This window comes from Phlebotomus papatasi, chromosome 1 (assembly GCF_024763615.1).
Source record: "Phlebotomus papatasi isolate M1 chromosome 1, Ppap_2.1, whole genome shotgun sequence".
NCBI classification, from domain to species: Eukaryota; Metazoa; Arthropoda; class Insecta; order Diptera; family Psychodidae; genus Phlebotomus; species Phlebotomus papatasi.
The window spans coordinates 15,351,823-15,367,464 of record NC_077222.1 but is presented as its reverse complement, the minus strand read 5'-3'; the positions used below and the strand labels follow the sequence as shown (position 1 = coordinate 15,367,464).

The following is a 15,642-nucleotide window of genomic DNA, read 5'->3' as shown; positions in this document are numbered from 1 at the left end:
CTGTTTGGACTGACTCTCGGCTGTTTTCACGGCCTCTAGTAACGGCTCTTTCGAGCCACCGGGCTTAAGGCAGTAATGCCCCCTTGTGTAGGCTACCCCCGGGGGTGCCTCGAGAGAGTTTAACCAAGGTTAGAAATAAATTTCCAACCTTGCAGTCCGGCAAATGAATGCCTCTAGGGAAAAATTCCTCCAGAAATATTCTCAAAGCCTGCCCTAGGTCTTAAGGCTTCTTGAAGAGAAGCCGCTGTTTCCTGGCAGTAGGGAGCCAATTGGCCGCTGGTAATCCTTAGGCAATAGGATGCCGCTGGTCTTGGGCCAAAAGGGAGATGCGATTTCTCTGGAACAAGCACTCTCGTGCTGCTAGAAGTGAAACTCAGGAATCTCTATCGCAATCTGATTTATTTAACAAAAATTAACCCTATTTATACAAAATCATTTTTACCCCACTTAATTACTAAGGTGAACTCCGTGAACCCATAATGCGTCATTGCAAAATTGCACATTTTTTATTTTGCTGCCGAAAAAATGCTGATTAAGAAGTGAATGAACGGGTGTCATTAGCACTAAGCATAATGACCTACTTTCAATAAGAATTTGACAATTTTCAATCTCTAATATCATAGAAACTACTTGTTAGAATGGTAGCAAATTGATACCAGATAGAGTTAAGGATATAGAAAATAGGATGGTAAAAGTTTAGGATCGTTTAGCATTCTAGTTTCTTCAATATTTGCCGTTAAAGTGAGGCTTGTTTTGTATACTTCATGAAATGACTCGATTTAACCAAAACTAAAAACCGTATATTAGTTAAACTATTCGTCTCTAATTGAAATGACAGGACATTCCTAGTAGTAAAAGTATCTAAAAATAGTGTAATAGTCCTTAAATCCTTTAAGGATAAGTCATTGACTTGAAAAGTAGGGATAACGAAAACCTTTGTAAAGTCTTGGTGAAGCCAAAACTATCCGACTTTTTTGTTGAATTATTCGTATCCTTTTTAGGATGTGAGGACTTATGATGAATATCCTGGCGATTTAAGTATTCAAAAGTAGTTCGATATGAATTAAAACCCATTATTATCCCTCAAAGATTAAAAAATCCTAATTTGAAAATAATTTGTATGAACGTGCATGTTCATCTTGAACACAGGGACTTTGACTTAATCTTCTCCTCCTTTATTACCTTAGCACAACGTTTCGAAGCTTCATAGCACAAAATAAACGTTATAAACTTGTTAGATGTCTGACTATTGTGATCTGAATTTCGTCCAAACAAAAACCACTATTGCAATAGGACTGTTGAGCCTAGGAGTTGGAGGGAGAAAGCCTGTCCTGACGAAGCCTCTTCTAAGCTAACGGTTCCAATCACTGTTCAGTTGGAGTGGTGACTCTGAGGGGTGCTATAACGACTTCAGAGGATACCATATCGCTACCGTGAAGCTGAGAGGATTCCTTACTGAGAAAGCTCGACTCGTAACTCTCCGGGAATGGATAATGGGGGGTCTACTCCGAGAGGCTGGGATTGCAGGGCACCCCAATACACTGAGCTCTCCAATATTCGGGTGATTGGGGCTAAAAATGACAAATGAAAACTCGCGAGAAGGAAGATTTTTTTACAGTGGTCTTTCTCTCAATCGGGCATATGGGGCAAAATGTCATCCAAATTATCTAGAGATTTGGGCATCAAAATCATTATAAATTCCACAAAAAGCGCTCAAAGTTAAAGAATCACGATAAACCAGGGGGAAATACAGCAAATTTAAACAAATTTGCTTTAAAATAAAACGCGAAAATCGTTAAAAAAAATTTTGCGCTCGATTTAAAAAGAGCCGATTAAGCGAGAGGCTACTGTATACTTTCCCGTGTGTTTGACAACTATTACCCTAATATTCAAGATCTCTGTGTAATAAGGAAGAAGACCAGGGCAAAATCCATGTTCTCATTGACTAAATTTGAATTATTGACCGAATACTTAGCGAATATTTAAAAGCTCATAACTTTTTCCTTATTTACGAATATCGTATCTCACGTAATTAGGTGCAATCTTCAGTTCTTCCGGACTTCGTCACAATATTAACTTCTTTTTATTTCAATATTTTTTATTATCAAAATATGATCATAGCATCATGGCTTTCATAAATGAAAGTCTCCCGCTAGGGGCGCTATAGTCCAAAAATCGATTATCGAAAAAAGTCTATGTCAAATTATATCGAAGCCCCCATCTTAAATTTTGATTAAATTTTAGTGTGTTGTAGCTGAGGTCGAGACCTTTCCAACAATAGATAACTATTCCTTCTAACTCTAGTTCTTTCTGAGCTACTGAAAATAACTTTATTGGACTATATTTTCGGAGTTTATTTACCGATTTCCATTTTTTCGTCCCTTGGTCAAACTATTCTTCTATACTCCAACTGTTTAAAATAGGCCCCTCGGATTGTTTGCAACTCGGAATGTCTGCAAATTCGATTGTGAGGTGAATTCTCTGTTATTAAAATTCAACTCACAGTCAAAATAGGACGGATCTCGAATTGCAAACACTCCGGGGTTGCCTGTAAAGTATCTCAGCTATTATAAACCTATTTGGGCTTGTTTTAGGCAGTGTAGAGAGTCCCTGGACGTCTCAATGGCAGCCGACGTCTTGCCCCTAGAAGTCCAAGGCCACGTGGAGCCTCCGATGAGGGGGCTTCTGTGACTTCAACAGCCGGTTCCTCAGCATCAGTTTCCGGTTCTTCTTCAGCCGGATCAGCATCAGCTTCCTCAGTTTCAACTGGAGACTCTGTAAAGATTTTGGCAAATTAGTGAAAAACCAAAAGAGATTTCCGTAAGTTAGGAAGTGTCTATTGTTACCAGATGTACTGGATGTGATACCAAAAGGTCTCCTGATCAGCGGATTAGCTTTTCTAGCTGCAAAGACATTCTGTACTGGTGCCTTTGGACGTCCGGCTGGCTGAATGTTGATACGTGGACGATTTCTCAGTCGATCTATTCCACTTTGACTAGTTGTACTTTCACTCTGTGTCTGTGTAAAGAAGCGACCCTAAAACATCCCATTAGTCACCAGGAAAAATCTCAATGCAATTTTGAAAAGGGGATTTTGAAAAGGATATTTTCTAAAGGTAGTAGAGCGTTTTTCACCTTTTCTACCTCCTCGGGGCGACTTCGAGGCGTCGGGGCTGCTACATCAGACTCATCGAGATCCTCACTAGGTGGTTCAGTACTAGGTGGGGCTGTAGATGAGCGCAGGAGGTTCTTTCTAGGTGCCAGTAGCCTATTTGCGGAACGACTGGGAAGAGCAACTCTAGGTCTTGCTGTAGTAGTTTCTGTCGTCCGATTTGTTACTTCCTCCACAGATGCCGTTGTTGCTTTGGTACGCGTACGACCACTGAATGTTGGCCTAGGACGTGTCAGACGACTTACCGTGGATGTCTCCTCCGAAACAGCAGACGCTTCCGTAGTTGAGCGCAAATTAAAACGATTTCGAGCTGCAATCAACATAAAATTTTGTTGAATCCATCTACGGATAAAATTAAATCTACTAACTTCTAGTGGCACGTGATGAAAATGATGATTTGCTTTCTGGCTCAGCTGGAGCCGTTGTAGATGGCACTGAGGTACTGAGAGTACGTCCAAAGGAATTTGCACGATTTCCTCCAGCAGGTTTTCCGTTTCCATATCGACTCTTTGCCACAAATGGCACCCTCTCGGTTGCTTCTGTTGTTGTAGATGGCGTTGGACGTAACTTGAAGCGATTCCTTGTCTGTGATGCGGCTTTCTTAGCTTCCGTTGGTGCTTCTGTTGGCCTTTGAGTTGTTGTCGTTGTTGTTGTCGTAGTTGTAGTTGTCACTTCCTGACTTACTGTAGTCTCCTCAATAAATTCCGTCGTGATTTCAGGCGTTGTTGGTTCTTCTGTTGTAGCAATTTCTGTTGCATCTACCGCCATCTTTTCATTCTGGAGGATCACGTAGAGATCAAAGGCAGCCTTTTCCATGGGCCCTTCAGTCTGGCTTCCGTAGAGATTGCGATTGTCTGCTGTATTGAAGGTGTCACTATCTACAAGTTCCAGGCTAGGATGCTTAACGCTGACTTTTACTGGAGCTTCGGTAACCTTTAAGACAATATTAGTGTCATTATGATCGTCAAGATCTGATTTATAGCACGTCGTTACCTGGTCTGGTGAACTTCTTGGTGGGAATCGCGTATTCTGCGGCAATCTCTCTTCTTCGCTCACCTCAGTTGCACTATCATCCTCCAGGGGTTGTTTGGAGGTACGCTCTATGGTTTGATAGCGACTCCGTCCACGTTCAGACGGCGGTGTTGTAGTCTTATTAGTATCCTCGTCCTCATCGTAGTAGTAATAAACATACTCATATTCGTAATCTACGCCATTTGGGGCAGTTTTGATCTGAATGCGTGACTTTGGAGTTGATCCAGTAGATGGTGTTGTGAGTGGTGTTGATCTTGCAGTTGATCCAAGCTCAGTTTCTTCAACTTGACGCTTGTATTCGATACTCTTGGCCACATCTTCACCAATAACAGCACTCAGATGTTCAGACAGTTCGGGCTTTTCTCGCCCGGATAAACTTAAAGTCTGGGAACCTAGAGATGGGGTCTCGCAGACCACTGAAGCTACTAGAGTCGCCAGACAGATGCTCAAGATCCTGATCAACAAACATTTATGCAGATATTAAGATTAGAAAAGTTAGAAACTAGAACAAATATCATCAACTGCAGGCGTTAGAAGATGACTAATTAGAAGCGGTATTCGAAAATATGCTATCGATTTTTGAAAAGCGAATGGTCAGACGGATATTTAGAGTTATGCGAAATGTTTCGTCGAGGCGATTTCGAAATAGGATGAACCACGAATTCGAGCAACTCTGTAGAGAGCCGGACCACGCTTTTTCTATTTAAACGAAACAACTGGACTGGCTCGGGCATGTGCACTAAAAACAATATAATGCTCAAGAAACTATTGAATGAGAAACCGAAATTAATTCCTTCTAAAGTAAGCCTGGAAGAGACGGTAGGAGGTACTAAACGAGGTCCTTAAATGACTGGGTTTGTTACAGAGCTGGAATTTGGACGTTTTGGATCGCTAAGAGTCGGAAGAGGAACTACAAATGACCCTGACCTTCAAAGGAACATAGCACCACCTGTAAACCTATTATTTCCAATGAATTGTATACGTTGCAAAAATCCTGACAGTTATAAACGTTACTATTCAAATCCGTCCCTGAACCGCTTCTAAACCGTTGCGGTGTCATTGCCCTCAGGGTCTTTGTCACTGTACCTATAAGTTGGAGAGCCGAGAGAGTCAGCCCGGTCTAGAACGTCGGAGAAGAAGGACATCTGGACTTGGGTCTCTCGGGGGAATCTGGCTGGGTACTAGAAGGTGTGGCGGCTAGTTGCTTAAGAGAGCCCATTTCCTATCAATCCTTCCAAACTAAGAATCCGATCCTTTACACACCTAAGTAAGTACTAGATGCAGATCTATATCACACAAAGTAAGAACTGAAAAAAACTCTTAGGAGCTGATAAATCAACAGTTTCCAAACGTTTAAAAACATTCAGAATGTTAAAAAAAAAGGAAGAAACGAGACACCCAAAATATCGTGCGTGAGCAGTTGATCCAACGGCACGAAACCAAGAGATCTTTGCATCAGATTACAGAAAATTAAAAGCGTATGCAATGCATTACGATGAACTACGATAATCCTGATTGTAATATACGCGGGTAAACCTAGTCCCGCATCAACATCGACAAGAAAGCCATATATTCATGGTTGCAAGTTTACGTTTTATATTTGGTAGGATGAGTTAAGCGTAGTGTATTATAATTTGCGAAAACATGGAGAAATCATCTCCACAAAAACAGGAACAAAGTAATTTAGAGAATGATAATGCTCGACCTTATGTAGCAGGATTCACTGGATATTGATTCTTTCAATTACTACTTGTTACTACTGATGACTCTCTAGAACTCGAGCTTAGTGGATCGGTGCCTCTTGACTACAGTACCACGGTATTTCAGGCTAAGATAATAGCAATCCTGATCGAAGTACTGAGTTTGATTGCGGCTGGAGTTTCTTAAGGTGTCTACACATTGGAGCTGATTTCATCAAGAATTATTTCAAGAATTTTTTAAAGAAAAATTCATATTTTTGAAGGAATTTTTGAAGAAAAATGCCTCCACATTGGGTTTTTTATTTTCCATCAAAAATTTTTTTGACAGATTGCCATCATTTCCAAGTCTCTACCTCTTCTGACTGTTTTTCACGAAAATTTGTTGTTTCACTACTGGAAAAAGTGAGAAAAGCGTTTGGTGAAGTTCCTTGGGATAGTATTTAGTGAATTTGTGAAGAAAATCTTCTAAATATGCAAGGGAATAGTGTTTTTCTGGAGATGTCGTTCCTGATGGAATCCAACCCAGCCTTGAAGGAACATTTCCTGTGATTTTCCTCCAGAAATTGCCGGAAGTTAATCCATCTGTGTATTCTTGAGGTGTTCCACAGTACAGTGGCCTCGTACTCCATGGATTGCAAGATGGATGGAAAGGAGAAAATTTACGGACACTTTGGAATCTCTGCCTTGGTTACCAATCAAAACAAGAGCTAACCAGAGCCACCGAGGAGATCTCAATGCAAACGAGAGCTGTCCGGAGCTACCAGAAGCCATCACTTGAACCCCCAGAAGAACATCAGAATGATCTTTTATATCATTCACTTTCTCAACCACTAGGAACTCTGTGGGATTGCTTCCTTTCGAGAACATCAGAACTGGATAGCCACATGCCTTCAATTCCTCATGTCAATGGAACATGGAACCCAGTAAATAAATCAGTAGTGGAATTATTTTGGAACATCCATGGAATTTTCACAGGAATATTCTTCTATTATATTAATTTAAAAAAACTACATTTTTTACATAATAGAGATCCTTTATGTATTTTTTTTTTTTAATTTATTAAGGGGTCCATCTGGAAGATGTTTGCCCCGCCTTTATGTAATTTCTAATGATTATTTATTAAAAAATCCTACTTTTAATAACATAATGAAATGTAAAGTACTAGATTCAAAACTCGATTTTTTGGGAGTCTTAAAGTGTAATTTTTGGAAAATACTCTTAAGATCTCATAAAAAAATCCTCCTGATATTGATAAAATCCTTTCCACAAGCGTTAAAAACTTGAATGAAACTTTTTACTGATCAAAAAAGACAATAAATTTCAAAGGCTGTCTCTTATTTGAATTTTAATGCGAAATTAAAATTGAAATAAATTTTATTTAATTTTTGGGAAACTGCTCTTAACATATTATACTAGATTTTTTTTTAGTTCATTTATTTTAAACCGCTTGTACTATATTATAACATCCCCACATCAGATATATTTTCCACTACTAAAAATAAGCAAACCTAAATATTTAAAAATCCACGTAATCTTCGAAATTAAAAGTCCTTTACATTGCATTATGTTATTAAAAGTAGGAATTTTTAATAAATAATCATTAGAAATTACATAAAGGCGGGGCAATCATCTTCCAGATGGACCCCTTAATAAATAAAAAAAAAATTACATAAAGGATCTCTATTATGTAAAAAATGTAGTTTTTTTTTAAATTAATATAATAGAAGAATATTCCTGTGAAAATTCCATGGATGTTCCAAAATAATTCCACTACTGATTTATTTACTGGGTTCCATGTTCCATTGACATGAGGAATTGAAGGCATGTGGCTATCCAGTTCTGATGTTCTCGAAAGGAAGCAATCCCACAGAGTTCCTAGTGGTTGAGAAAGTGAATGATATAAAAGATCATTCTGATGTTCTTCTGGGGGTTCAAGTGATGGCTTCTGGTAGCTCCGGACAGCTCTCGTTTGCATTGAGATCTCCTCGGTGGCTCTGGTTAGCTCTTGTTTTGATTGGTAACCAAGGCAGAGATTCCAAAGTGTCCGTAAATTTTCTCCTTTCCATCCATCTTGCAATCCATGGAGTACGAGGCCACTGTACTGTGGAACACCTCAAGAATACACAGATGGATTAACTTCCGGCAATTTCTGGAGGAAAATCACAGGAAATGTTCCTTCAAGGCTGGGTTGGATTCCACCAGGAACGACATCTCCAGAAAAACACTATTCCCTTGCATATTTAGAAGATTTTCTTCACAAATTCACTAAATACTATCCCAAGGAACTTCACCAAACGCTTTTCTCACTTTTTCCAGCAGAAAATAACAAATTTTCGTGAAAAACAATCTTGAATCGTGATGGTTTCCTTCAAGAATTCTGTCAAGAATGACTTTGATGAATTTTATTCCAATGTGTAGCCGATAATTTCTTTCAAAAATTCTTGATGGAAATTTCCTTCAATTGGATATGATTTTTGAAGAAATTTGTCTACACATTAGACAAATTTTCTTCAAGAATCCATCTTTTTGTCAAAAATTCTCACCAATGTGTAGGCAATTTTCTTGAAGAACACTTCTTGAAGCTCATTTTTGATAGAAATTTCTTATAATGTGTAGACACCTTTAAAGGCAAATAAATATAATTTCTGACAGTTGTGCTGATCTACCTTCATCAAAACAAACACCTGAACAGATAGCGTATACAGCAGGGGTGTGCAAAAACCGTTGAAACCGAATTAACGTCAAAATAAGTTTGCTCAAGTAGCGTTTTGACCATTGACGTACATGTTTCATTTGACGTTTATTCGGTTTCAACGGTTCTTGCACTCCTCTGGTATACAGTGTAACACGATCTGTAGAAGATGTAACGATACTGAGAAAACGGTGCTTCATTACGTATGTGACTGCCCAAGTCTCTGCATCACAAACGAATTACGAGGTAAAGCGGTGCCTACTTGGGAAGAACTTATTAAAGTAAAGCCGGTCGGTTTAATGGAATTCATCCGGAATACTGGCTGGCTACGGACACTCAATCCTTGAATTAAGGGGTTTTACTGAAAACGGGATGCATAAGGGGCCCGAACTTAGCCCTGCATGCAGACGACAAGCTGGCAAGGACGAGAACAAGGAGAAGGGTGGAAATTGAGAGACTGTTGTTGAAGCCAGAAATGGAGTCGAATATGAAGCTGGAAGGTGCTTGGATTGATGCTGTTCGTCGTCCCAACATCTAATCTAATCTAACAGATGACTCATGACCTCCAGATAATTTGTTACCTGTATGAAAAAACCAAAGACTGAGTCGATTTTTGGATTGAGTCTAAAGACCAATCAGGGGCCTCTTAACATTCATTTTTCCATACGTTTATGCATAGAGGCACTGAAGACTAATGGCAAGTTCTTTTCTAAAGAGAATTGACTTCTCAGTCTCAAATATTTCGAAATTATGCATTAAAAGCTATCTAAAAATACATATTTCATATTGTTCGAAAAAATAATACAAGAACTACGAGCAAATTTGTTTGAGTCGCGGTGCAATATCTGCAAAATATTTACAAGGAAAAGTGGAAAATAGCTTCATTTTTTATTAGGCTTGATAGTCTCCGGACCAATCGTTCCTTAAATGTAAAATTTGCGTATTTCCACAATGACAAGAGGTTACTCATTTTGGTAGGAACCCGAACCAGTCTGGCGGAGGAACGAGGAATCCACGAGAAACTTGAAGAACCGATGCGATGGGAAAGGTAGAGAACTAGCAAGGAATCTGAGAAGCCATGAGGAATACGCATGGAAACCAGGAACCTAACCCAGGAAACGCATAATTTTTCAGGAAATTGGAAATTCAAATCACTTTCTTGCACTTGAGTTATCCCTTGCAGAAAGGAGCGAATGTAGTGATTTACATTAGAACGTTCATTGAATCTGTTAAAGTGAAAACCCCTAAAAAAAAAAATAGCATGGATGGGCACCATAGCCATCAGAGTTTCCTCCTAAACCTTCAGCGTCCCTCCTAACGATTTAGTCCTTGCGGAGATTTAACATGAACTGTTATTACTAAATCTCTCTGTCTATGATGTCCATCTCGAAGGGATAACTCACAGGCTAAGGGCCTTGACAGACCTGAGGATTAGCCGATAGATGTCTTAGCGTAATTATGTTAGAAATAATGGTTAAACTACATTTCCATCATTTTCCACTAAAGCGTCTCTCGGCTTAAGTCGTAAGTGTGTCTAGGGCATAACACTAAGAACTCTATTAGGAGAAATCGGCGTCGTTCTGAGAAACTAATATCAATTCAAACACAAATGCGAGGGGTTAACCGTTCAGAACAAGCTTATGATAACACTAGCAATGGAGAATACATCGCATAATTCATTATATCCCGATTTATTATGAACACGGCATGCATTCTCAGTAAAAACAAACGCCTATTACTTCTTCAAACTATCAGAATGTAATATTAACTCTCAAAAATTAATATTTATCAATTTTCAACCTCAAAAACAAATACCAAAAAAAAACAACCATTTAAAAAAAACTGCCTGGAAATTTTGAAATGAATGTAATTTTTTGTGTAGAAGAAAGTTGTGTATTACAACTAAACTTAGAAATATTCCATCATAAGATAGCAATATTTATCGCGGTTATGATATACATAACCTAAAAATTTTCTCTCATAACCTAAAAAACATCTCAAACAATGAAAAAAAAAACAATGGAGTATTATTTTAAGGACCTAGATTCTGAAATGTTTTTGAGGTTAGAAATTGATAAGTTAATAATTAAAAAAGTTCGACATAAGTATTTATCATGGTTATCATTAAGAAACTGTTACTGAATATTGAAGGATTCACAAAAAAACCAATAATCTAATTTTTGTTTGTGGTTTGACATAACTTAAAACCATTCGAATGCATCAATTCGATTAAATAAATAAATAGGGTTATATAACTTAAGATATCTCTACGTCTAAATAAACGATAAGCTCTTTAGCGAAATTGTAGAGATTAAAAGAGAGACTTAAAGCGAAGGTATTTTAATTGAATTTAATCAAGTAATTTATGGGAGTTATGGGATGTGCTTAATGCACTGGAAGATATGGCGCCGTTTTTATTTTGCATGCGTGAGTTGTCCTGTAAAATTCAAAATTGGTTCATAAATCTGGATGTGAGTATAAACGGTATAAACTAAAGTTATTTATATGTGCAGTTTTATCGGGATCTCAGAAACCAATCTCTCTTTCAAAAGCAAAAATATATCCAGTAAAATGGAAGAATTTTGACGGGAATTTGACCACGTGTCTGCAAGGTAGCGTAAAATCGAATAAAACGGCTAATAAAATTGCAAATCCGAGAATGGAGAGCAGTAGTATGGGGCACACGTGAGTGAAAGGTGTCCCCCCGGTGAGTGCACAGGTCGACCTTGGCTCACAAAACCTTAGCCGCACCTCACATCTCCATTTAAGCAATTTAACTGGCAACTTTGGACTTAAATTCACTGAATCACTTACACTGTCATCTTCCTTGGTGATGCGTTAACCAGTATTTTTGTCACTTTCACTTTTTTTTCCTTCTTCTTTTTTTCTCTTCCACTTCTTTTTTTTTTGTTTCTTCAACCACTTTTAATTATTGAATTTCAACCAAAATAGTTGAAACTTATGTCCAAGTGACCTTTAAAATTTTGAGCCAGAAAATCACTCTCACTGTCCACCATTTTGCTTTCCCCCCTCTTACCATCAATCGACAGGGTGATCGAAGTTGTTTCAATATTTCAATTTTAAATTTATTAAATTAATAAGTTATTGAACATGAGTTTTTGAAGCAAACTTAAGTGTATGAAGAATTGTTTAAGGAATTGAGCTATGCACAGAGGAAAATAAATAATACCATAAATTCAAATTTTGGGTTATTTGTAGGATTGAAAGGGATATAATTGCATTTATTAATTGATCGCAATACCATTTTGGGATTGGTTTTTGGAACATATTGTAACTGATTTTATCCCATTTTGAAAAGGAAAAGCTTTTTTCCGAAATATTCGGATTAATTCCATTTTACTACTGAACTCAATCCCATTCTATCATATATTTTGGGATTGAATCTATCTGTATCCTATTTTGGGATTAGTATTATCTTAACATGAAATTGAATTTATTCCATTTTAAGATCAATTTCATCCAATTATTCAATCCCACCTTGCAATTAAATTTATAGAGTTAGAAAATTGATTATATCTCTATATGGGATTGAACCCATCTCCTTTTGGGATTGGTCCTATACCATTTTACGATTGATTCTGCCCAATTTTGGGATTATATCCATTTTGCGATTAATTCTGTTACATTTTGGGATTGCTTTTACCTCATTTTGTAATTGATTCTGTCATATTTTGCGATTGATTTTATCGTATTATGGGATTGAATCTATCTCATTTTGGGATTGATATTGTTGTACATATTATGGGATTCAACTTATAATTTTAGGGTTATGTCTGTCTCATTTGCGATTATTAAATCTGTCGCATTTTGCAATTGCTTTTACCACATTTTGCGATCGATTTTATCGCATCATGGGATTGGATCTATTATTCTGGTATTGATTCTGTTGAAAGTGATATCCGACGGGTTAACTATTACTATTGGAACCGGGAAGAATTTAGAATTTTCTAAGCTGATCCCCCTTTCCCCGACGTTCACCGGTTCCAATAGTGGTATTGATTCTGTTTCATATTGTGACTGATCTTATCGCATTGTGGGATTCAATCTAATTTTCTGGTATTGCGTCTGTTCCATTTTTCGATTAAATCTGTCCCATTTTGGGATTGGTTTATCCAGTTTTTGCAATTGATTTTATCACACTATAGGATTCTTTCCTATTTTGGGATTACTTTTGCGAATAATATTATCGGATTATCGGATTGAATCTATCATTTTCAGATTGTATTTATCCCATTTTACTATTAAGTCTATAATGGATTCTGCCATATTTTGCGACTACTTTTAATATGGGATTGATTCTATCCCATTTTTTGACTGACCTTATCGTATTATCTGATTAAGTCTATAATTTTGAGGAAGTCTATCCCATTTACAATTAAATCTGTTACCTTTTGTGATTGATTTTATTTCATTTTTTAGTTGATTTTATCACATTTTGCGTGTGATCTTATCGCATTCTGGGATTAAATCTGTAATATTGGGATTGTCTCTATCCTATTTGTAATTAAATCTGTTGCGTTTTGGGATTGAATCTATCATTTTTAGATTGTGTCTGTCCCATTTTGCGTTTCATTCTGTCCCATTTTGGGATTGCTTCCATTTCATTTCGCAACTCATTCTATCATGTTTTGTGATAGGTTTTATCGCATTATGGGATTGAATCTATCTTATTTGAGAATTGATTCTATCCGATTTTGCTGCGACTGATCTTATCGCAATATGGTATTGAATCTCTTACTTTGGGATTGTATCTATCCCATTTGAAATTAAAACTGTCCCATTTTGAGATTAATGCTATCCCATTTTGCGATTGAGCTTATCGCATTTTGGGATTGAATCTACTATTTTGGGATTGTGTCTATCCTATTTGCGATTGAATCTATTGCATTTTGGGATTGATTCTATCTCATTTTGTGACTGATCTGATCACATCATGGGATTTAATACATCTCAAAATCTTATTTTGGGATTGTGTCTATCCTATTTCCGATTTAATCTATTGCATTTTGGGATTGATTCTATCTCATTTTGTGACTGATCTGATCACATCATGGGATTTAATACATCTCAAAATCTTATTTTGGGATTGTGTCTATCCTATTTCCGATTTAATCTATTGCATTTTGGGATTAATTCTATCTCATTTTGTGACTGATCTGATCACATCATGGGATTTAATACATCTCAAAATGTTATTTTGGGATTGTGTCTATCCTACTTGCGATTAAATCTATTGCATTTTAGGACTGATTCTATCCCATTTTGTGACTGATCTGATTACATCATGGGATTGAATACATCTCAAAATCTTATTTTGGGATTGTGTCTATCCTATTTGCGATTAAATTTATTGCATTTTGGGATTGATTCAATCCCATTTTGTGATTGATCTGATCACATCATGGGATTGAATACATCTCAAAATCTTATTTTGGGATTGTGTCTATCCCATTTGCAATTAAAATTGTCCCATTTTGGAATTAATTCTATCCTACTTTGCGACCGAGCTTATCGCATTTTGGGATTGATTCTATCCAATTTTGTGACTGATCTGATCACATCATGGGATTGAATACATCTCAAAATCATATTTTGGGATTGCATCTATCCTATTTACGATTGAATCTATTGCATTTTGGGATTGATTCTATCCCATTTTGTGACTGATCTGATCACATCATGGGATTGAATACATCTCAAAATCTTATTTTGGGATTGTATTTATCCATTTTTGGGATTAGTCTATCCATTTTGGTATTGATTTCATCACGTTTCACGATTGATTTTACTGTGAATTAAAATTAAACCTATTCAATTTTAAGATTGATTGTATCCTATTTTGTGATTAATTTAGATAGTGTAATCGCATTGAATCTACCCCATATAGGAGTTAAATCTATCCCTGATTGGGATTGATTGTATTCCAATGTGTGGTAGAATCTATCTCATTTAAAGATTGAATTCAATCGAATAAAACGCTAAACAATGAAGTTTCATATGAAGAAATATTTTAGAATTTGGTTGGAAACACATTTCCAACGATCTCCATTTTATCAAAATCGGAAAAACAGATTAAGAGAAATCATCTAGAATCGCTCTCAAAGCTTCATTTTGGTAATCTTAATTGAAAATTTAGTTTCTAGAAGCCTTGTAATGGCTTCAGAATATTCAAGAGTTTAAACCTTTAAGAACAGACTATATTTTCTTCCAAATAATTTCAATTTGAGTAAAATCTCTCTAATTTGCTGAAAAAAAAATTGAAAAATTCAATAGTTTTTTCAGATAAAATGTGGGCTGCTGTTTGGTGATTTTGGAATGATATAAAAATGCAAATTAAAGTGAAAATCGTGATCACCCTGTCGACTATACTATTCAATTCCTCCTCACACTTTCTTTCCGTCTCGCCAATTCAAATCACGTTTTTACTTTTTTTTCCTTCTTTTTCTCTTTTTTTCTTTGCTTTGGGTTCCGCAACTTGCTTCTTGGACTTCCAGAGAGGTTTGGAGATTCTTTTCTTTTCTTCTTTTTTTGGCGGGATATATTCTCACTTGCCTTTCTATTTATGGAGTCTCAAAAGTTCTTTTATATTAGGTATATTTTTTTTGTAACTCTTGAGTTTAATCACTTCCACTATTACTTAAGAGGCTCACTTCCCACTTCCAACGAGACTTTCCAGGTATTTTTCTTGAAGCGTTTTCACTCTCACTTCCAACAAGTCTCCAATTCACTTTCCGCTGCAATGCTGATACTCTCAGCCTCTGAGCCCCCACAAAGCCTGTGTGACTAGGAAGTTCCACAGGAAATCTTCCAAAACTTCCGCTATCAATCACTATTTCCGGAACACTGGGCACAAATCTCTCATGGAAACGGTCTTCCTCTGGAACATTCGAACTATCCTTCTAAACTAATTCTTTTCAGGGGTGTGTTGGTCTCCTCTGGAGAGACTTGATAGTCCACCCGTGGTTCACCTTTCACTTTGCACACCTTAATACTCACTCACACAACATGGTGGGGCTTTAAGTACCC

The 15,642-nt window shown here is 36.9% G+C and overlaps 1 protein-coding gene across 3 annotated transcripts; it reads right to left on the bottom strand.

Annotated features, from left to right (window-relative positions):
* Positions 1 to 380: 380 nt before the first annotated feature.
* On the bottom strand, positions 381 to 15,642 carry LOC129798354 (uncharacterized). Of its 3 annotated transcripts, none has more exons than XM_055841473.1 (7): positions 14,972 to 15,642; positions 11,410 to 11,627; positions 4,165 to 4,657; positions 3,540 to 4,104; positions 3,135 to 3,481; positions 2,847 to 3,036; positions 381 to 2,775 (listed from the first exon to the last, which is right to left on the bottom strand). In XM_055841473.1, exons 2-7 carry the CDS (start codon positions 11,415 to 11,417, stop codon positions 2,591 to 2,593), a joined length of 1,788 nt encoding a protein of 595 aa, XP_055697448.1. In that variant the 5' UTR covers positions 11,418 to 11,627; positions 14,972 to 15,642; the 3' UTR covers positions 381 to 2,590. The 3 variants fall into 3 exon arrangements, with proteins under 3 accessions (XP_055697448.1, XP_055697447.1, XP_055697449.1); XM_055841472.1 differs by having other exon boundaries at positions 11,410 to 11,569; positions 15,004 to 15,642; XM_055841474.1 differs by lacking the exon at positions 14,972 to 15,642 and having other exon boundaries at positions 11,410 to 11,724.

What these genes read in the sequence shown, in the direction of transcription:
- LOC129798354 (XM_055841473.1), bottom strand. An exon ending in CAAGAAGTTCACCAGACCAG is followed by an intron (nt 4,105 to 4,164) that starts GTAACGACGTGC and finishes ATTGTCTTAAAG; the next exon opens with GTTACCGAAGCTCCAGTAAA. An exon ending in TTCATCACGTGCCACTAGAA is followed by an intron (nt 3,482 to 3,539) that starts GTTAGTAGATTT and finishes TGTTGATTGCAG; the next exon opens with CTCGAAATCGTTTTAATTTG.